This window comes from Pantherophis guttatus, chromosome 9, assembly GCF_059756535.1.
Source record: "Pantherophis guttatus breed Tessera chromosome 9, ASM5975653v1, whole genome shotgun sequence".
Taxonomy (NCBI): Eukaryota; Metazoa; Chordata; class Lepidosauria; order Squamata; family Colubridae; genus Pantherophis; species Pantherophis guttatus.
Window position 1 is genome coordinate 3,549,485 of NC_142071.1, and position 23,052 is coordinate 3,572,536.

Below are 23,052 nucleotides of genomic sequence, written 5' to 3' on the forward strand. Positions count from 1 at the left end.
GTGCGTTGGGCAAAGAAGACGAAAATGTGGGTAGGAAGTAGAAATGGGGAAAACAGTATTATGTATAAGGTAAAGGTTCCCCTCGCACATATGTGCTAGCCGTTCCCGACTCCAGGGGGCGGTGCTCATCTCCGTTTCAAAGCCGAAGAGCCAGCGCTGTCCAAAGACGTCTCCGTGGTCGTGTGGCCAGCATGACTCAACGCCAAAGGCGCACGGAACGCTCTTACCTTCCCACCAAAGATGGTCCCTATTTTTCTACTTGCATATTTTTTTGTACGTGGTTTCGAACTGCTAGGTTGGCAGAAGCTGGGACAAGTCACGGGAGCTCACTCCCGTTACGCGGCACCAGGGATTCGAACCGCTAAACTGCCGACCTTTCGATCGACAAGCTCAGCGTCTTAGCCACTGAGCCACCCTGTCCCCTAGCATTATGTATACCGATATGCAATAGAATGTATTATAATTACAATGCATACACAAATGCTAGAAGCTGAAAGATTATGCTTATGTATATCTAAATAGTATTGTTTTCTCTTTTATTCGTTAAATATGTAACTCGGCCAACTGAATATTTAAAAATGTATCACAAATATCATTAACTGGCACTGATGGTTGATACGGGTTGCTGCCAGCGTCCTAGGTATCGACCAAGTATCTTCTGATTGATTGATTGATTGATTGATTGATTCGATTTATATGCTGTCCTTCTCCGGAGACTCAGTGCTTTTAAGCAATAGCCTTCATACTTTTGTATATACCTGCTTAGTAGGGCTTTTGCCCCCCCCCCAAGCGGTGTTCTTTTTTATACAAAGTCAGCTTATTGCCCGCACAATCCGGGTCCTCATTTTACCTACCTCGGAAGGATGGAAGGCTGAATCAACCTTGAGCCTGGTGTGATTTGAACTGCCGAATTGCTGGCAGGCAGCAGAAGTAGCCTGCAGTACTGCACTCTAACCACTGCGCCACCGTGGCTCATTCCAAATACCAAACTTCGGCATATTTGGAAGATACCTGACTTTTTAAAAATAATTTTTTAGGCTCTTTTTTTTTTTTGGACTTCTTTAGAATTAGGGTGAGGTTCCCAGCTGAACAGGAGTGAAGAAAGTATAAAGATATGGTGGTTTGGCGTTCATTGCCAATCAAAAATTCAATAGTATTTACAGAATTTGGCTTTTCTACGCAGAATTTTCCCCTTGTTTTCTGCAGCCCATGCCCTGCTCCGGCTGGGCATCGCAGCTGGGTTTGCTCAACATATCTGAGATAAGCAAAACGCCGCTACTTGCGTTCCGATAAGAACATGAACATCATAGAACCGTGATGGTGAATCTATGGCACATGTGCCACAGGTGGCACACAGAGCCATATCTGTGGGCACGTGAGCATTGCCCTAGCTCAGTTCCAGCGTGCATGCGCGTGGCAGCCAGCTAATTTTCGGGCCTTCCAGGCCCACCAGAAGTCGGGAAACGGGCTGTTTCCGGCCTCCAGAGGGCCTCGGAGGCATGGGGGAGGCTGTTTTCGCCCTCCCCAGGCGCCAAGAAAGCCTCTGGAGCCTGGGGAGGGTGAAAAACAGCCATACTGGGCTCACCGGTAACCTTTTTGCCATTGCTTGCCAAAAGCTGGGTGAGCGTGGGGGGGGGTCATGCGTGCATGTGCAGGGTATTGGGGCACGGTGAGGGGCCTTGAATTATGGGTGTGTGCACGCGACCTCACGCGTGCTCCCCCACTTTTGGCACGCGATGGCAAAAAAGTTAGCCATCCCTGTCATAGAACTTTGGAAGGTACCGCAAAGATCATCTAATCCAGCTCCCCGCTCTGCCAGGTGCAGGACTACAAAAATTGAGCCAGGTTGCTTAATCGTTATGGTTGGTTCACTTAGCTTGCTAAAAAAAAACAACCCAACAACCTCAAGTTGTGTGCTGTGCGATCTAAAAACGTGTGACCACGCAACGCAAGATGGATGATACTTGTAGGCATAGATCCCATTAGCCCCATAATTTGGAACTGGAGTCCAGGTTTTTTTTTTTTTGGCTGAATTGGTTTCTTGCACACTCCTCTGAGAGAGAGTTGCACACCCAAGTGTTTTGGGGCACTTTTCTGGTTTTGGGACCCACCCATCTAGTCCTTCGGTGAGTCAGCAGCATTGGCAGATTTGCAAAGCTGTTTTGGGGCACGGGCAGGGCAGGCGTGGCACCCTCCCTCCCTCCTCCTTTTCTTTGAAGGCAAAGAGCCCCAAACGTGCAGGGAACGGTTGCGGCGAGAGGGGTGGGGTGAGAGCGTCGCCGAATCTGTGCCGTGTGCAACTCGGCTGGCCTTGCCTGCTTGTCTCTTCCCTCCTTTCCCATCAACTTTGGGCATTGGCAAAACAGAGCCGGGCACCCAGCCTGGCACCCCTATTGGCTTTATTCCTTTGCCCCAAGTGGTTTTTTTTTCTCTCCGTGGGTTTTGCAAAACCTGGATTTGCAAACTGCTCTGGAAGTCTCTTTTCGGGACGTTTGGTTGATTTTGCTCCTGCCGCCCTTGAGGGGTTCACGTTGGCAGAAAGGCTGGTGGGGCTTATGAAAGGAGGCGGCAAACATGGGTGAAGAGAGGCTATCCTGGGCTTGTTTGGGGGAGCCTGGAGGCAGCGGCGCAGAGAGGGTGGGGCTGTTTTTCCTCCTAGGGTGTTGCTTTGTTCTTTCAACTCCCTCAAGTCCATACTAGCCCTCTCTCTCTCTCTGGAAGTTGTGAGAAACGAGGCTGATGGTTTGTTAGTGCTCAGAGCGGACCCCGGGTGCTCCGCAAAACTGTCTTGGGAATCCCAATCCTGCACCACAAGTGGTCCCTGACTTACAACTGTTTGTTTGGTGACCGTCCGAAGTTACAATGGCGCTGGAAAAAGCGACTGACGACCATTTTTCGGGCTTATGACCAGAGCTGGGCTTCACATACTGTAGCAACCGGTTCGCTGAGCACCGGAAATATGAGTGCGCATGTGCACGCACTCGCTTCGCTCACACACATGCCGTCTGTGCATGCGTGCGGCATCCCCAAACACAGCAGTTCGCTCACGCGCACCATCCACACATACATGCGGCATCAAAAACACAGTGATATAGGACGGGATTGCACCTGGTCGCCGCTACAGATTCGTCTGAATCGTCTGAATACCACCTCTGCATATGACCCTTGCAGCATCCCCATAGTCATGTGATTCAAATTATCCACCTATCGAGTCCTTCCCAAGGGCCTGGAATAGGGAGATGTTATCATTTGAGGGTGTTAGCGGTATCGTCGCAGGATGTAAGCTGTTCTATGTAAAGCTGCCTTTTGCAATTGACCATTAGGGATTTTGTCAATGCCGGAGATGTTCAAGCTTTAGCTTAAGAACAACATATTCTCTTTCTTTGTTTGTTTGTTTTCCTGCCTGTATTCTCATGCTCGATGCTTGCCATCAAGTTTTGCGTAGTGGTTTACCTTCGGCGTAGAAAAAAAATATTTTCCCTCCTTGGATGATTCCCCAATCTCTGCATTTAGCTGTTGTACGCCTGGTGTTCTCTTCCCCAAGTGGTAGGAAGGGCTGTTGAGCCTATAGTAGGTGTGCGCAGAGGGATCATTGGAACACACATCACCCCGTTTGCTCTGCGCCGTCTAGGACGGGGCGGCTAGCCAAAATCCATCCCGTCTGGAGCTTGCAGGTTGGGAAAAGCCTGACGCAGCAGACAGAGGCTTCTCGGAGACCCAGCTGTGGTTTTTTTCCTCCCGATGTGTCATTCTCCACGAGGAGGACGGATGAAAAGCCAGATACCATCCTGCTCTGAGCCTTGCGGGAAGACAGTGGACCTGATAGGGTGGCCCAGTTCCAGCGCTTCTTCAGCTCCAGATCCGCCTGTGGCACTTTTAGTATATGAGATGCTGCTTTTAAGGAAGAAAGGAACAAACAGGAAAAAACAAAACAAAACAGCAGGAGTCTGAGCATCAGCTTGAGGTGATAAACAGATTCACAGAGTTGGAAGGGACCTTGTAGGTCATCGAGCCGTGCCCAGTCAGCCGAGCCCCCCCCTCGACACCCCCCTCCCCGAGGACAACCACAATACTGATCCGGCCCTCAATGAAATCGAGTTCAATACAGGGGTGGGCTTCAGATCCTTTAGTAATGGGTTCACTGCCCCATTGCTGGGTGGGCGTGGCCATGATGGGCGTGGCCTAGTTGGCTGCCTGCACCATGGCCGGGGGGGGGGCGTTTTTTGCCTTCCCCAGGCTCTGGAGGCTTTCCTTCAGCCTCCGGAAAGGCGAAAACTGCTTCCCCCCGGGGTCCGGAGGCCAGAAACACGCCTGTTCCTGGACTTCCGGAACCTCCGGTAGACCCTCCGCGTGGCTCTTGCACTTACCTGGAATGATGAACGAGCTACGTGAAGACTCCTTTAAGGGGCGGGGTGGGGTGGGTGTGGCCGGCCAGGGGTGGCATTTGGGGGTTCACCAAACCTCAACGATCCTTAGCTAGAGGATCCCCCGAACCTTGCCAAACCCCCAGGAGCCCACCCCTGATTCGGCACCCCTGTTCCGACAGATAGTTGAGGTTTCCCCCTATCTCACCAGACGGTCTTCAGAGAGCAAAGCCAGGAGAATCTTGATCCGTCCCTGTGGTCTGTCTCAAAGACACGAGTCCCATGCACAATCTAGAGGGGTTAGAATCCAAAACAGTCCCTCCTGTCCTCATAAGCAACCGATATTCCTCACTAGGAGATGCATTTGCTAGAATGTTTTCTTGACTCCCTGAAGCTTGTATGTGGTGGCCTGGCATGACCCTTCGGAGAGCCAGAAACGGGGAAAAGCTTTCGACTAAGTTGACTCCTTGTGCCAAAACCCCCCATGGTGTCTGAACGGACGACGTCCTCTTAAATTCCTTAAATGGTGCCTTGGCTCTCTTCGGTTTCATTTTGTTTTGCCCAGAAAAATACGCTGGTCTCGCCCCTTCCTTCTTCCCTGCCTCTGCAGCTTCTAGTGGCCTACAGAGAGACTTAATTTGTTAATCAGGGAGCTAGGAGCCTTCCCTGGGAGACGGATCATGTGAACGAAGCTGGCTTGCCAGATAGACCCTCCTTGCCAGGAGGAAAGACAGTGGATCATGGGTCTCACTCTGTGTGTGTGTGTGTGTCTGTCTGTCTGTCTACAGGTAGTCCTATACTTAGGACCACAATTGAGCCGCAGATTTCTGTTGCTAAGCGAGACAGATGTTAAGCGAGTTTGGCTCCATCTTACGACTTTACTGCGGTTGTTCGGTGAACCCCTGCAGTTATTGAAAGTTAGCGGTTGTTAAGTGAATCTGGCTTCCCTGACGGCTCTGTCGGTCACAAAAGGGGACGCTCACGTCACTCCTGGGAGACCACAACCATCATAAACACAAGTCAGCTGACAAACGTCTCGATTTTGATCACATGACCCTGGGGGAAGGCTGCAATGGCCACGCAAAAAACGGCCACGTCATTGCCATTGTAACTTCGAACGGTCACTAAACGACCTGTTGTACGTCAAGGATTATACCTGTACTTTGTTCCGCTCGCTTCCATTGCCTCTCCCTACGGTTAGATTCAGATCTGGTCTATGTTGAATTTGGGGAAAGAAACAATACTCCTAAGGTCTCACTTCCCCCCAGTGCGGAGGACTTTCTCCTCCAGATCAGAGGTCTCCATCCTTGAGCACTTTACGACTTTTTTTTTTTAATTTGATTTATATGCCGCCCTTCTCCGGAGACTCAGGGTGGCTTACAATGCGCTAAGCAATAGCCTTTATACTTTTGTATATTTATACAAAGTCAGCTTATTGCCCCCACAACTGGGTCCTCATTTAACCTACCTTAGAAAGGATGGAAGGCTGAGTCAACCTTGAGCCTTGGCGAGATTCGAACCTGCAGTAATTGCAGGCAGCTGTTCTTAAAGACTTGTGGACTTCAACTCCCCAGAATTCCACTATCTATGATTAGACGCTATCTAATCATCTCGTCCTCTGCCTTCCCCTTCTCCTTTCGCCTTCCCTCTTTTTCCCAACATCAAGGTCTTCTCCAAGGAGTTCTTCTCTTCTCATTTTGTGGCCAAAATCTTTCAGCTTTCAGCTTCAGGATTTGTCCATCCAAAGAACGATCAGGGGATTAATTTCTGTGCTCAGGCTAGGGATGATCCGCTCCTGGATCGGACCGGATCGCTCGATCCGGTAGCGATTTTTCCCCGTGGTTTGGCGATCCGGTAGCGATTGCCGCCCAGGCGTCATTACTTCCTGGTTTTAACCAGGAAGTAATGTTTTTTTTACCTTCTACGCATGCGCGGCGTGTGCGTTTCCGAACCGGTAAGGAAGGTAAGTAGATTTCATCCCTGGCTCAGGCTAATATCACAGCTTTGCAAAAAAAAAGTGTGTTTGCAGACAGTTGTGGTTAAAAACTAGAAGGGACAAAGAAAAGAGCAGATTTTTTTTCCCCCTCCTAAGATTGGCTTCCCCTCCCCAGAGCTCTGGTTTGGCAGCCCCGTCTTTGCCCCGGGGCCTCTGTTGCATAAACAGACTTCGTTATCCTTTTCTTTCGATGCAAAAAGTGGAACATTTCAAAATCCTTATCTGAAGAGGTCACGACGATGTGCGCAGTGCAAAGCAAATCAAATCAAACCCCCTTGGAACTGAAATGAACTCCATGGCTGGTCCAGGGGAAACTGGACATCTTTGTGGACAATATTTAGACAGCTTCTGATAAAGAAGAGCTCCAGAGGACAACCTTGCATGAGGAATATCCATCATGAGGTGGTGGATATAATTTGGACTTGCGTTAGAGTGCGCTGGGCACCCTCGCAAAAGGAGGCGCGCAAGTTGGGATTAATATTTCTAACACCATTTTCTTGAGCACAAGGTTCTCCTCAGGACTGCGTCCTAAGTCCGCTGTTGTTCACCCTGTTGAATCCAGGACGGTTGTGCAAGGTTCATCACCAACCATATTGTGAAGTACACGGACAAGACGACAGTAGTGGGCCTTATTCAGTATGACAGTGAGGGTGCTTACCGTGCAGAGGTGGTATTCAGCCGGTTCGAACTAGTAGTGACGACCTCCGGGTGGGCCCTCCCACCTGCCCAGGCGCAATCCCGTCCTATATCGCTGTGTTTTTGACGCCGCAGGCATGTGCGGACGGCACGTGTGAGCGAATTGCCATGTTGTTTGATGTCGTACGCAGGCACGGACGGTGCGCGCTCTCACAGTTCCGGTGCTGGGCGAACCGGTTGTTACAGTATGTGAAACCCACCTCTCTTACCGCGAAGAGGTAGACGGTTTGGTGAACTGTCCTGAAGGTGCTTTTTCAGGAGGCAACTGGACTTCCTGGTTTTTCTTTTGAAGACGTTTGGCTTCTCATCCCAGAAGCTCCTTCAGCTCTGACTGGATGGTGGGGAATGGAAGGTTTTATGTTCCTTGCAGACAGCTGGACGTTTGCGTCCTTTTAGAGGGTTGTTGACCAGCTGTCTGCAAGGAGTATCAATCCTTCCACTCCCCACCATCCAGTCAGATCTGAAGAAGCTTCTTGGATGAGAAATGAAACGTCTTCCAAAGAAAAACCAGAAAGTCCAGTTGCCTTTTGGGACAACCATGACCTGGATGACTTGAGAATCTCTAAAGATGTTTGGTGAACGGGCGTAATAAAAATAGCCTCGTTTTAAACGTAGGACAAATTAAAGAGATCGTTGTCAGTTTCAGAAAAGACAGGCGCAGCCACACACCTCTGTGAATTAATGATTCACCTGTGGAGCTGGCTAGTAGCATCAAAGTTTTTGGGTGTGCAGCTAACGAGTAGGTTGGCTTGATCGCTCAACAGCAGAGACACTTGATGAAGTGGGCACAATAGCGCCGCATTTTCTGCATCACGTGAGAAAAGTACACCTTCCTCCCGCTGTCCTCACCACTTTCTATAGAGGGACGATTGAGAGCATCCTATCATATTGCACTATTGTCTAGTTTGGAAGTGTTACCGCTTCAGACAGGAAGGCAGTGCAGAGAGTGGTGAGGACGGCAGAAAAGATTATTGGCAGTTCACTCCCTTCTATTTGGGACATGGCACATAAGCACTGCTTCAACAGGGTCTGAAGGATTATCTGGGGCGCTACACAATCCTCTCTGCAACTTGTTTTCCTTGTTACCTTCTGGGAAGGGGTTTCGTGGTACCCGAAGCAGAACATCCACATTTGGTCACAGGTTTTGTTCCATACAGTATCAACCTTGTTCAAGACAGCTTGAAACTCTCAAGCTTCCTCTTTCCGCTATGTATTCAAGATGGACAGTGATTAAAATTTATATTGTATATATATGAATGGGTATATGCTAGGTTATAAAGGGATGTGTGTGTGTGTATGTATGTTTAGCTAGATGGATGGATGGATGGATAGATGATAGATAGAGATAGATAGAGAGATATAGATAGATGTTAGATGGATGGATAGATAGATGTTAGATAGATAGATAGATGTTAGATAGATAGATAGATGTTGGATGGATGGATGGATGGATGGATAGGTAGGTAGGTAGGTAGGTAGGTAGATAGATAGATGTTAGATAGATAGATAGATAGATAGATAGATAGATAGATAGATAGATGTTAGGGATAGATAGATAGATGGATGGATGGATGTTAGGATAGATAGATGATAGATAGATAGATAGATAGATAGATAGATAGATAGATAGATAGATAGATAGATAGATAGATGTTAGATAGATAGATGGATGGATGGATGTTAGGATAGATAGATAGATAGATAGATAGATAGATAGATAGATAGATAGATGTTAGATAGATAGATAGATGATGGATGGATGGAAGTTAGGATAGATAGATAGATAGATAGATAGATAGATAGATAGATAGATGTATGTAGCATGTGTAAATGTGGGTTATGTATGGGTATGGGCAGATACTGTATATACTTCCTTTTGAGAGCAGGCAACAATTTCATTTTTAATGTGTGCCAGTGTGCTCACAGTAAAAAAAAAAGACAATAAAGATTATTTTATCTCAAAATGTCCATCACCAGAGGGTTACCAATTCATAGAATGAATATCATGATGGGCCCAGCTAAACATTCCCAACTCACTTACCCCAAGGAAAACTAGAATGGCTGTTCCTTGCCATGTTTCCATGCCTTGATGATGCTCTGAACTGGGCAATGTAATCTTTGGCCTTTGTTCTATGCAGGAAGAGCCTAACTTCACATGTAAGTGAGGTAAAGGGAAAGGAGTCCTTGTGGATTTTACTCTGCTAGTCATTGCAGACTATAGGGGGCAGCGCTGTCCGAAGACATTTCTGTGGCCATGTGGCCAACATGACATCATGGAGCGATGTTACCTTCCCATCGAAATGGTACCTATTTATCTATTTGCATTTGCATTCTTCTTTCAAACTGCTAAGTTGGCAGGAGCTGGAGCAGAGGTGTCAAACTCACCCTGGAAATAGTAAAGGACAGTTTGACACCCCTGAGCTGGAGGGGAGGATGGGAGCTCACCCTGTCACATGGCACTCGGGTCTCGAACTTGGGCTGCCTGCTTTCCAGCCAACAAGCCCAGCGTCTTACCCGCTGAGCCACGCGCCGCCTAACTTCACACGTGGGAATCATGAAAACCAATCAGTCACCCCAGCTGCTGCCTCTCGGGCTTCACACCAGCCCCGGCACGGTAAATCTTAGCTTTCCGGACAGTAATGAGCCCATATCCATTCCAGGATCTTCTTTTCCATCAGGAGGTTCACAGGAACAGCACAGCTAAATGAATTTCTTCCTCCTTGCAAGCTAGAACAAAGCCAGATCACCAGAGAGCCACCTGCCTGCTGCATTGCAGAGGGATCGGAGCCCAGATCCCAACTCCTGGTGTTTGTGAAACGCCCCTCCATCTGACCTAAGGATGGAACAGGTGCAAAAAGTGGTCCACCACTTACAAAAGTTCATTTAGTGATCATTGTTAGAATAATTTTATTGTCATTTTGAAGGTACACTAATCAGCATATATTAAAATGAAATATATATGTTGCCTAGAGCCCACCAAGCAGGGGTGAAATCCAGCAGGTTTTGACAGGTTCTGGCGAACTGGTAGCGGAAATTTTGAATAGTTTGGAGAACAGGCAAATACCGTCTCTGGCTGGTCCCAGAGTGGGGTGGGAATGGAGATTTTGCAATATCCTTCCCCTGGAGTGGGGTGGGAATGGGGATTTTGCAGTATCCTTCCCCTGGAGTGAGGAGGGAATGGAGATTTTGCAGTATCCTTCTCGTGGAGTGGGGAGGGAGTGGGGATTTTGCAGTATCCTTCCCCTGGAGTGGGGAGGGAATGGGGATTTTGCAGTATCCTTCCCCTGGAGTGGGGAGGGAATGGGGATTTTGCAGTATTCTTCCCCTGGAGTGAGGAGGGAATGGAGATTTTGTAGTATCCTTCCCGTGGAGTGGGGAGGGAATGGGGATTTTGCAGTATTCTTCCCCTGGAGTGGGGAGGGAATGGAGATTTTGCAGTAACCTTCCCCCTGGAGTGGGGAGGGAATGGAGATTTTGCAGTATCCTTTCCCCGGAGTGGGGAGGGAATGGGGATTTTGCAGTATCCTTCCCTCTGGAGTTTATTTATTATTCGAATTTCTATACCGCCCTTCTCCTTTCGGACTCGGACTTTCGGAGATTTTGCAGTATCCTTTGCCTGCCACGCCCACAGAACTGGTAGTAAAACAATTTGAATTTCACAACAGCCTCCAAGGGTCTCCACCTCTAATATAAACACAAACGTTAAACATGACAAGATAAATAAATAAATAAATACAAAATTGTGCATGGGCCCACATATATTTCACGACATTTACAATGGCACTGAAAAAGGTGACTTATGACCGTTTTTCACACTTACGACAGTGTAGCATCGCCACGGTCACATGATCAAAATTCAAAACACCTGGAAACTGACTCTTATTTATGACGGCGGACATGTCCTCGGGGGGGGGTATCATGTGCTTTTGCAACCATCTGGCAAGCCAAGTCAATGGGGAAGCCAACAACTGGGTTACTAACTTAACCGCTGCAGTGCTCCGCTTAACACCTGTGGAAACAAAGGTTGTAAAACAGGACAAAATTCACTTCACCAATGTCTCGCGTAGCAACAGAAATTCTGTGGTTAAAATGATTTATTCAAGGGCCAATTCAGCAAGGGCTGTCGTGAAATCACCTTATTTTTTCCCATTTTCAATTCAATGGATGTTTAGCTCTCCTTTCGTCGGCCTTTGGAAGGGAACTGATCTGTGTCGACAACACAGTGCTGAGAGTCACCAGTTCCTCCTTCGTGGCATTACAAGCAGCCCTCGACTTATGACCGCAGTGGAGCCCAAAAGTTCTGTCGCTAAGCGAGACAGCCCTTAAGTTGAGTTTGGCTCCATTTTGCAATCTTTCTTGTCAACACTTAATTCGGCGAATTGCTGCAGTTAAGTTAGCAGCGGTCGTCACGTGAATTTTGCCCCGTTTTTACGTCCGTTCTTGTCACCGTTGTTAAGTGAATCACTGCCGTGGATACGTCAATAACCCGGTTGTTAAGCGAAACTGGCTTCTTTATCGAGTTTCCTCGTCAGAAGGTCGCAACAGATTATGCGACCATGGGACACTGTAACCGTCATAAATATGAGCTAGTTCAGTGGTAAAATCCAAATTTCTTTACTACCGGTTCTGTGGACGTGGTTTGGTGGGTGTGGTATGGCTTGGTGGGCGTGGCAGGGGAAGGATACTGCAAAATCCCCATTCCCTCCCCACTCCTGGAGGAAAGATATTGCAAAATCTCCATTCCCACCCCATTCTGGGGCCAGCCAGAGGTGGCATTTGCTGGTTCTCCGAACTACTCAAAATTTCCGCTACCGGTTCTCCAGAACCTGTCAGAACTTGCTGGATTTCACCCCTGAGCTAGTTGCCAACTGTCTGAATTATGCCCATGGGATGCTACAACTGTCATAAGTGTGAAAATTGGCCGTAAGTCCCTTTTTTTCAGTGCCATTGTAACTTTGAACGGTTGCTAAACAAATTATTGTAAGTCAAGCATCACCCATATTATCCCATCTCGCCCCTTTCCTCCTCCTCCTCCTGTTTTCTTCTTAGCGACAAACCATTTTATTTCCATCCAAGCTGGGGGATGTGTTGCCTTTCAAAAGAATTAAATTCGCAGCCGTGTGTCCCAACATCGGCTGATCTCCATCCCAATTTTAAGTCCCTGGTGACATTTAAAATAATGGAGAAGAGATTGTTCCTGGAGCATTGTCTTCTGCCCCCGTTTTATATTCCTCGACGCAAATGTCGTTGTTTATGTTCTCAAGCTTGCAAAGTTATTTTAAAGTTTCTGATTTCAAGCGCGTCATTTCTTGAAAGGTTGCTATGCCTGGAATTAAAAGCTCTAGATTTTTGGAATAAAAAATGCAATTCACTCCCACTGAAACCGGAGACATTTAAAGAGATTTTTGTAAGCCAGGTTTTTATTTATTTCAAAAAAAAAAAAGTATTGTATTATTTTTAAAGATGCAAATGGGAGCCCTCTTGAAAAAGGGAATAAAATACCGTGTTTCCTCGAAAATAAGACCCTGTCTTATATTTTTTTGAACCCCGAAATAAATGCTTGGCCTTATTTTCAGGGAGGTCTTATTATTTTGGATTTCTAGCTCTGCATTTAAATATTTTCGGGGAGGGCTTATTTTCAGGGGGAGGCTTATTTTTAGCGCATGAGCTCAAAAGCCCAATTGGGCTTATTATCTTATTTTCAGGGAAACAGGTCCAATGATAGCATGGTCACAAAATGTAGGCCGTAATATAAATTTAGAGGAATGGGAAAAAGTATGTAGCAAAAACTGTAAATTAACATTGTTGACTGCATATAAAGAAAATCAGTACAAAATGTTTTATAGGTGGCATTTAACACCGGCGAGATTGGCCAAAATGTACACAAATATGAAACTGGACTGCTGGAAGTATAAATATAAGGATGGAACATTTTATCACATGTGGTGGCAATGCCTCAAAGCAAAGAAATATTGGGAACAGATAAGGAGATGGTTACAGGAGATAACAGGAGAACAAACTGAATTTAAAGCTGAATTATTTTTATTAGGAATAATTAATCAAAGGATAAAGAAGCAACTCCAATATATCGTTTTACACATAGTAACAGCAGCACGAATTGTTTATGCTCAATGTTGGAAAGTTGAAAATATACCAGCTAATGAGATGATTATACATAAGATATTAGAATGTGCCGAGAGGTATAAGCTCACGTTAGAAATGAAAGGCAAGGAAGAAACAGAATGTTACGAGGTGTGGGATGAGTGGTATAGAGAACAGAGAAACAAAAATGTATAGAAATAAATGTAAATAACTGTAAGAGACACATGACACAGTACTCTTAAAAAATGTTCATTGTTATGTAAATTCGACAAATGGAAAATAAAAATTAAAAAAAAGAGCCTTGGTAGTACAGGGGTTTAAGGCACCCTGTTATTAAGCTGGTTATTAAGACCAGCTGCCTGCAATTACTGCAGGATTCGAATCTCGCCAAGGCTCAAGGTTGACTCAGCCTTCCATCCTTTCTAAGGTAGGTAAATTGAGGACCCGGTTTGTGGGGGCAATAAGCTGACTTTGTATAAATATACAAAAGTATGAAGGCTATTGCTTAACGCATTGTAAGCCGCCCTGAGTCTTCGGAGAAGGGCGGCATATAAATCAAATTAAAAAGAGAGAGAGAGAGAGAGAGAGAGAGAGAGAAAGGGAATAAAATGCTTGATCTGGACATCCCCTCCAGATTGAAAAAAACAAATAAATAAATAAATTCACGGCACCATAGCTGCAGAAATTCCTTTGTGGTTTTCTGCAGAAATATCTAGAAACCAGCACAGTGTTTTCTAGTGGGAGATGATCTTTGCTGCTACAAAATGGGACCATTTGGAGACAGCCTTGTCTATTGTATTAAGTTGGTTTCTCCTGCTGGAGAAGAAGGATGCTGGGGTGCTGGAATACAGAGCCAAGAATCTTTGGCGGGGTGAATTAAAACAATAACAACAAGATTCATGTAGAAGCCTGTCTTGTTTAGAAAGGCCACGAGACAAGGGTGTGGAGAGGCTTGTCCTGGAAAACGTGTCCGTCATCTCCATCATGTCATCCAGAAAAGTCCCAGAAAAACTAGGGAAGGAATAGTTGCATGTGCTAAGTTTCAATATCAAAACCAGAACTGCTATTCAAAATGCGAATCCCCACCTCTAAACTCAGACATGCATCTTATAAATGAAATAATAGTCATGCAGATGATATATTGGCAATCACGGAAAACAAAACAAGGCTTAGCTGAGCCTCGAATGGACGTGTGGACATCTAACCCCAGGACTTTCATCCATGGCCACGCTAGCTAGAACTTCTGGGAACTGTGTCCCAAAGGTGCTGTTGTGGTCCGTCGGCAGCCTGCGGAGCTGACAGTGGTGGTCAGTGAGGAGGCTGGGGAGGAACATGGGCTAGTCCTGGAGTCTGGGGAAGGCTCGGATGAGGGCTGTGCATCAGAGGCAGAGATGGGGCTGGGGCCATCTGGGAGTTATGTGCTGACTCCGGAGCCTCCAGAGTCTGACGTCAGCGAGGCAGAGGAACAGGGGGAGCCTGTTCCCAGTGCGTGCATGCGCAGAGCTGCCAGAAGGCAAGAACAGTTAAGACAAAAGGGGCGACTCGGGAGTAAGGCTTGGAGATGGTTGGCCCCTCCCATAAGACATAAAGGAGGAGCAACAGCATGTGAGCCTTTGCAGGAAGCAACTTTGTTCGTGCTGGTCGGTTTAAATTCCGAAGCTCCGTTTTGACTCTGTGCTCCGTGTGGCCTTACAAAGCTAACTGACAATTAGGTCTTTGGCAGCGTGTCAAGGGAGATAAAGGTGGGTGCTTATCAGCCTTATCCCAAAAGACTGTGGCAGACTTCTGTCGGACTCTTTACAAACTGCTTGGGACTCATTAGGGGCTGTGAATGTCCATAATTCACAGCTGTCTCAATAAAAGAGGGGTTTTTTTTGGGACTAAAATTGTGATGTATGCTTTGTCAGGAAGCCTAGGTCAAAACGGGTGCTTTTTCAAAAGGCAACTGGATTTTCTTCGTTTTCTTTCTTCCTTTGAAAACATTTTGCTTCTCATCCAAGAAGCTTCTTAAGTTCTGAACTGAATCTGAACTGAGAATCTCCAGTGCCAAAAAGATAACAAAACAATGCAAGGAAGACAGTTGGCATATTTCTCCTAGTAGGATTTTCTAAAGCAGAAGATGCCACCACTGACAACGTCCTTAGCTTGTTGGCCATTGTTAGTTAGCTGGGACAGACAGACAATGATGGGCCTGTGCGTTCAAGGACTTCCTACAGGTCTGCTCACACAGAAGACATTCTGTGGACAAAAGGCCACTTTCTCATGGTTGCCCACCTTTCCCTTTGCAGAACTGAAAGAAGGGACCAAACGTTTCTCCATGGCAGGAGTGTCCAACTACACAACGCTGACCTTGGCTGACCGCAAAGGACTGCTCTACGTCGGAGCCCGTGAAGCCATCTTTGCCTTAAGCATCAGCACCATGGAGATGGAGGAAGCGGTAAGTAGAAGAATGAATGGGTTTGGACCAGGGGTGAAATCGACTTACCTTTCCTACCGGTTCGGAAACACGCACGCCCGCTCCGCTCGCACACACGCCATCGTCACGTCCGATTTTTGACCCTCTACGCATGTGCAGGAGGCTTTGTGCACGCACAGAGGGTTAAAAACCAGGAAGTAATGACGTCCAGGCAGGTGGGCGGAGCCTCACTCTGCTGCCGCTACCAGTTCACCGAACCATGCGCCTCCGCCGCTACCAGTTCGTGCGAGCCAGACAGAATCAGCAGGATTTCATCACTGGTTTGGACTCTGGACCTCTTGCTTTCCAGTCTGGAACTTCTGTTTCCAGCAGTGGGCCATCTAAGGAGGTCCTAAACCAGGTCTGAAGCATCGACTTCTTTCTCTCCGCCGGTTCCGCAAAACCTCAGCAAACGAAATTCCGTTTCGTTCTGGCCGTCGTAATGTTTCAAACCCATCGTGAGTCCGACCCGGTGGGTCGCGATGAGTTTGAAATGTTACAACAGTCCGAACGAAACGGAATTTCATTTGCTGAGTCATTCATTTGCGATGGGTCGGACACGACTTCGCCACGAACGGCAACACCAATATTTCAAACATGGAACCCAGGTCCCTTAAAGACTAAGCATCCACGTTTAATCCCACGTGCCGGCGCTCTTCTCTTTTAATCTTGTTTTTGGATAGCCTGGTGCGTTTGAAACTCACCAATTTCCTTGGTTTTATGGGTTGAATTTGTACACGCCTGCAAAACACTTCACTCTATAAGCCAAAGGTATAAAGATCTACGAGAGACAGGTGGATTTGGGCTTGTGAGGGATGATCCTGCTGGCTGTTTTTAATTCCCGGTTAAATAAATAGGATCTGCCTTGTCCGCGTGGTCATTAATGGAAGGGCAGGTCCCTTTGGGGTTTATGGGCACTAAATCAGCCTGCCTTCCCGTCAACGCTGGCAGCACAACCCCAGGCTGGTGAGAACAGGGTGGGGTCAACCTTCAAATGCTGTTGCTCAGAGGGTAATTAAAGAGGAATAATTGTTCTTTTGCAGATACTTTGGGAGGCTCCAGCGGAGAGAAAAGCAGAATGCATCCAAAAAGGCAGAAGTAATCAGGTAAGCACTTTCTGGAAAAACTCCACGTTTGGTCTTTCCCTTCTGTAGAATTCTCTTAACGTTAGAACATGGAAGGGACCTTCGAGGTCCTCTAGTCCAACCCCTCCAGACCAGGGGTGAAATGTAAAATTCGTTACTACTGGTTCTGTGGGCGTGGCTTGGTGGGGTGAGTGGGTAATGTAATGTACTTTTCAAAGCATTTTTCCTAATGCTTTGAAAAGCCTCTGCCGATCAGGCAACTCAGCTGGGATCGTCAGAGAGGCTTTTTTAAAAAAATGCTTTGAAAAGCTTCTCTGCTTCTCTGCATTCATGTAGCCCTTGGTGCTCTCTGAGCTGCGTTGTTGGGTTGCAGATGTCCCAAAAGGCGCTTTTTCAGGAGGCAACTAGACTTTCTGGTTTTTCTTTGAAGACGTTTCGCTTCTCATCCAAGAAGCTTCAAATGTCTTCCAAGAAAAACCAGAAAGTCCAGTTGAAAAAAAACACCTTTGGGACAAACACCATGATGACCCGAGAATCTACAAAGACATTTGATTGCAGATGTTTCATTACCCAGGCAAATAACCTCATCATCCACCGATGATGCAGTGACACACTGAAAATGTCACCTACTTGGGTAATGAAACATCTGCAGGCAAACAACAGAGCTCAGAGAGGAACAAGGAATCCACAGTTCAATCCCAAACCATATTTATTGCATCGGTAGCATTTTGATCACTAAGCTTCTGAGATGCTGATAGCAATAGCACTTAGACTTATATGCCGCTTCATAGTGCTTTACAGCCCTCTCTAAGCGGTTTACAGAGTCAGCCTCTTGCCCCCAACAATCTGGGTCCTCATTTTACCCACCTCGGAAGGATGGAAGGCTGAGTCAACCTTGAACCGGTCAGGATCTAACTGCTGGCTGTGGGCAGAGTTAGCTTGCAATACTGCATCCTAACCACTGAGAGAGAGGGAGGGAGGGAGGGAGGGAGGGAAGGAAGGAAGGAAGGAAGGAAGGAAGGAAGGAAGGAAGGAAGGAAGGAAGGAAGGAAGGAAGGAAGGAAGGAAAGTAAATAGCAATAGCCCTTAACTTACATATTGCTTCACAGTGCTTTTACAGCCCTCTCTAAGCGGTTTACAGAATCAGCCTCTTGCCCCCAACAATCTGGGTCCTCATTTTACCCACCTCGGAAGGATGGAAGGCTGAGTCAACCTTGAGCCCATCAGGATCGAACTCCTGGCTGTGGGCAGAGTTAGCTTGCAATACTGCATCCTAACCACTGAGAGAGAGGGAGGGAGGGAAGGAAGGAAGGAAGGAAGGAAGGAAGGAAGGAAGGAAGGAAGGAAGGAAGGAAGGAAGGAAGGAAGGAAAATAGCAATAGCACTTATATACCGCTTCACAGTGCTTTGCAGCCCTCTCTAAGCGGTTTACAGAGTCAGCCTCTTGCCCCCAACAATCTGGGTCCTCATTTTACCCACCTCGGAAGGTTGAGAAGGCTGAGCCAACCCTGAGCCTGGTGAGATTCGAACTGCCGAACTGCAGGCAGCCGGCAGTCGGCAGAAGTAGCCTGCAGTACCGCGCTCTAACCACTGCGCTACCGAGGCTCATACTACGATGCTGGTTCTCTTCTCTCCAACTTGATAGGAGCTTCGTCAACATTAGCACTGCACATTTTATAGCTCCCTTTTCACCCAGTTTGTAGTTTGCGGCAGGTAAAAAGGCCCTTAATTAGGATGTTCAGTACTACACCTAGTGGCTGGGGAACCTTTCCGTGACAGCGTGGCTTCTCTGCAGTTGGCCAACAAGGCTCTGAGATGGCCTAGATGATTAAGGACTTTGAATATTGGGACGATGAGCTTTCTAGTCAATTCAGCTACTTCCGCCGTCTCACAGGGGAAATCATGTTCCAGATCTGTTTATAATTATATCTGTTAACCCCATTCAGTGATGTATTCATTCTGTGGATAATTCTTTTCACCCCGAGAGTAGCTTTTGAGAAAGTAGCTATGCTGGCTGCTGCTAAGGGCAGATAAAATACAGGTAGTCCTTGACTTACGACAGTTTGTTTAGTGACCGAACGACACTGAAAATAGTGACTTATGACCGTTTTTCACAATTTGGGAACGTTGCAACATCGCCATGGACATCATCTCCTTTTAATGGACCCCATAATTTCTGGCGGGGTGGAGTCTGGGCAACTGAATGGAGCCGAGTGTTTACTGGCCGGATGCCTTTCCTGTCGTCAATGCGGAGTTTTGTTCAGCAGATATAATCTCAGTGTGCACAGGGAGAGAAATATCTGCCTCTAACTAGAATCGAACTCACAGTCTCCTGATTGTGAGGCGAGGGCTCCACCTCTAGGCCACCGCACCACTCATGCAACATCCAGCGGTGAAATCCACCTATCTTCGCGCGCACGCCTCTTCTGCGCATGCGCAGAAGGTAAAAAAATTACGCCCACCCGCCAGGACGTAATGTTGTTCTGGCGGGTGGGCGGAGCCTCCCGCCGCTGGCGCTACCGGTTCGGCGAGCCAGATTTCACCGCTGGCAACATCCTCACGGTCATGTGATCAAAATTGGGACGCTTGGCAGCCGGTTCATATTTACGACGGTTGCAGTGTCCCGGGGTCATGTGATCCCTTTTTGCGACCAGAAAAAATCGATGGGAAAGCCAGATTCATTTAACAACCACGTTACTAAGTGTTGTGGCCCGTCAGCGGCCTGTGCGGATTGTAGCTGATTCTGACAGCGAGGAGGCTGGTGTGGTGCTGCGCCAGCAGGCTGTGCAGTTGGCACTTGAGTCAGACAATGAGGAGGCTGGAGAAGATGTGGTGCCAGAGGCGGGAATTCAGCCAGGGCCTTCAGAACCTCCCATAAGTGAAGAGAACGAAGAGGAGGAGCCTCTGCACAGGCGCACAGAGCTGCCAAAAGGCAGGAGTGGCTCCTCAGGAGGAGGTCTCCTCGAGAGTAAGGCTTGGGGCTAATTGGCCACTCCCTTAGCCTATTTAAGGAAGAACACCGACTGAAGCAATTTGTAGGGAACAACTTTAGTTCATTCTCCTTCACGTCTGGATTCTCTGCAAATTGCTTCTGGGCTTTCTGCCAACCTTAGTAAGATTGTGATTACTTTATCTTTGGTTTCTTGTAGGCTTTTAAGAAAGTTAACAGCCTTTGTCTGGAAAAGACTGAGTTATTTTAGTAAATTGAATTTGGTACAGACTTTGTATGTGCTGTGTTCTTTGGGGTCCGTAGCTGGGGCAGAACACTAACTTAACAACTGCAGTGATTCACTTAACAACCAGCAGCAAGAAAGGTTGTAAAATGGGACAAAATTCACAACCCTTGTCTCGCTTAGCAACAAAAAATTGGGAACCCGTCGTGGTCATAAATCAAGAACTACCCATATTCTTTCTTTGCTGACCTAAAGGGTGCAAAAACACCCCCAAATTACACTGCTGGACACAGTCTGTGTCGCATTTTGTAGTTTTTCATCTTTTCAGCTTCTCGTTTAATATTATTCTGGAAAGTCCTGGCGTTGGGAGCACTTACTTTCATCAAATCATGTATATTTAATATCAGTTTAAATAGCCCAGAGTAATTTTTTTCATTAATCAGAAGTAACTTTCATTAAAAATAGATGGGAGATCCCAAGTTGATTCATCCCTCCCCATTAGACACAGAGAATTATGCTAGGTGAGCTGTAGGATGCCAGATGAAGAAGACTGGTTCCAGAAGGTCCTTGATTTATGACCACAATTGGAACCAAAATTTCAGTGACTAACCAAGGCGGTGTTGTGGCCCGTACATGGCCTGTGCAGCTAGTAGCTGATTCCGACAGCAAGGGGGCTGGTGTGGTGATGCGCCAGTAGCCTGTGCAGCTGGCACTCGAGTCAGACAATGAGGCTGGAGAAGATGTGGTGCCAGAGGCGGGAATTCAGCCAGGGTCTTCAGAACCTCCAATAAATGAAGAGGAAGAAGAGGAGGAGCCTCTTCTCGATGCACAGGCGCACAGAGCTGCCAAAAGGCAGGAGTGGCTCTTCAAGAGGAGGTCTCCTCGAGAGTAAGGCTTGGGACTAATTGGCCACTCCCTTAGTCTATTTAAGGAGGAATGCCGACTGAAGCAATTTGCAGGGAACAACTTCGTTCACTCTCCTTCCCGTCCTGATCTTAGTCCTCTTATCACTTTCCTGCAAATTGCTTCTGGGCTTTCTGCCAACCATAGTAAGATTACGATTATTTATTCTTTGGATTCTTGTAGGCTGTTAAGAAAGTTAATTAACAGCCGTTGTTGTAAAAGACTGGTTTATTTAGTAAACTAAGGTTTGAACCGACTTTGTGCGTGCTGTGTTCTTTGGGGTCCGTAGCTGAGGCAGAACAGACAGTTGTTTAGTGAGTTGTGCCCAATTTTGTGATTTTCTCTGTCCTTTTTTTTTTGCCACAGCTGAGAAGTAAATCGCTACAGTTGTTAAGTGAATTATGCAGTTGTTAAGCAAATCCGACTCCCCCCATTGGCTTTGTTTCTCAGAAGCCAGCTAGGAAAGTTGCATTCCCACAACTCTGGGATACCGCATCCATGGTAAATTCATGACCGTAGCCAAGCTCCCAAATTTTGATCACATGACCAAGGGGTGTCCTGATAGTTCTTAGGGCCAGTATTTTTAGGGAGGGCTTATTTTTTTGGGGTGGGGGGAGGCTTATTTTAGCACATGTGCTCAAAAGCCCAATAGGGCTTATTATCAGGGGATGTCTTATTTTCAGGGTATTTGTGACACATTTTAAAACGTTCGGTTGACCGAGTTTCATGTTTAATGAATAAAAGAGATCATAATAATGATAACTCAGTTTATTTCTTTATTTATTTATTATTCAAATTTCTATACCGCCCTTCTCCTTTCGGACTCAGGGCGGTGAACAGCCAAAATAAAAACATCTATACATAACATTTACAGTTAAAAATAGAGTTAAAATAATTTATAAATTTGGCCCGTAATTTAAAACTTGTCAATTTAAAATCAATATTAAAATTTTAAAACTAACCCTAAAATCAAGACAGACTGGCTAACTGAAAAAAAATAAGTTTTTAGGGCCCGACGAAAAGTTGACTGAGTTTCATGTTTAATGAATAAAAGATAATAATAATAATAATAATAAAAAGGTACAATAAATCAGGGTTGACTTAAATGCTGGCTGCTTTTTCCCCCCTGCTAACTGCAGCCGCCGCAGTTACACATTTTGCCCTGGAAAAGGTGCGCTCTGCATTTTCCATTAAAGATGCTCTTTAAAATTAAGAATCGGGGAGGGGCCGTGCTGCAGGCTGCCGAAGCTTTCCCTCTGATGTCTAAATTCCTTTCTCCACTCAGCTTTCTCTGATCTCTCTCTCTCTCTCCTCTCTTTTATTTTTTCACTTCAAGCCAATCTCGGCCGCCTTGAGAATTAGCTACCCGCTGTTAAAAGACGGCTACAATTTCAGGATGTTGAATCTCGTGCAACGGCGAAAGCCAACGCTCAGCGCGGGTTCTCTTGGGCGCACAGGTGGGTTGTGGGGAGGTTTGTTAACAAACCTGTTTCTTTCCTTCCCCAGACCGAATGTTTCAACTACATCCGCTTCCTCCAGACCTACAACAGCTCCCATATGTACACTTGTGGCACGTACGCCTTCCAGCCCAAATGTGGCTACATTGTGAGTAGAATTTTTTCCGTACATGATTTGCTTGGAGCAAGCTCGGGTCGTCGTGGGGGGGGTTTATTAACAGACTGTGTTTTTTTTTTTCCTCCATGCCCTTTTCCAGGATCTGGCTACCTTCTCCTTGGACAGGTTCTCCTTCGAGGAAGGGAAGGGAAAGTGTCCGTACGATCCTGCCAAGGGATACACGAGCCTCATTGTGGGTAAGTGACCATCAGGAGTTTTGTGTTTGTGTATGCTCGGTTTGGAGCTAAAGGAGAGGAGATAATGATGTGGCTATCGTGCTGAGGATAATTTCTCAGAAGGTCAAAATGGAAGATCCAACTTCTGCAGACTTTCTCCTGCCTAGTTGCTTTACTCACGGTAACCCCAGGGTTTCTCAACTTTGGCAATTTTAAGAGGCCTGGGCTTCAACTTCTAGAATTTCCCAGCCAGTTTCCAGAACTGGATAAGATAAAAGGCTAGGATGGGATGGGGAGAACAGAATAGCAATAGCACATAGACTTATATACCACTTCATGGTGCTTTTACAGCTCTCTCGAAGTGGTTTTATTGCTCCCAACAATCTGGGTCCTCATTTGACCCACCTCGGAAGAATGGAAGGCTGAGGCAACCTTGAGCCTGGTGAGATTCGAACTGCCAAATTGCAGGCAGCAGAAGTAGCCTGCAG

The 23,052-nt window shown here is 46.7% G+C and overlaps 1 protein-coding gene across 1 annotated transcript in view; it reads left to right on the forward strand.

Annotated features, from left to right (window-relative positions):
* SEMA4C (semaphorin 4C) overlaps window positions 1-23,052 on the forward strand; it is a 103,977-nt gene that overhangs the window by 51,384 nt on the left and 29,541 nt on the right. Inside the window, exons 3-6 of the mRNA XM_034435217.3 lie at window positions 15,447-15,595; window positions 16,657-16,719; window positions 22,281-22,379; window positions 22,489-22,585. Coding sequence (XP_034291108.2) covers window positions 15,447-15,595; window positions 16,657-16,719; window positions 22,281-22,379; window positions 22,489-22,585 — 408 coding nt within the window. The remainder of the gene's footprint in view (window positions 1-15,446; window positions 15,596-16,656; window positions 16,720-22,280; window positions 22,380-22,488; window positions 22,586-23,052) is intronic.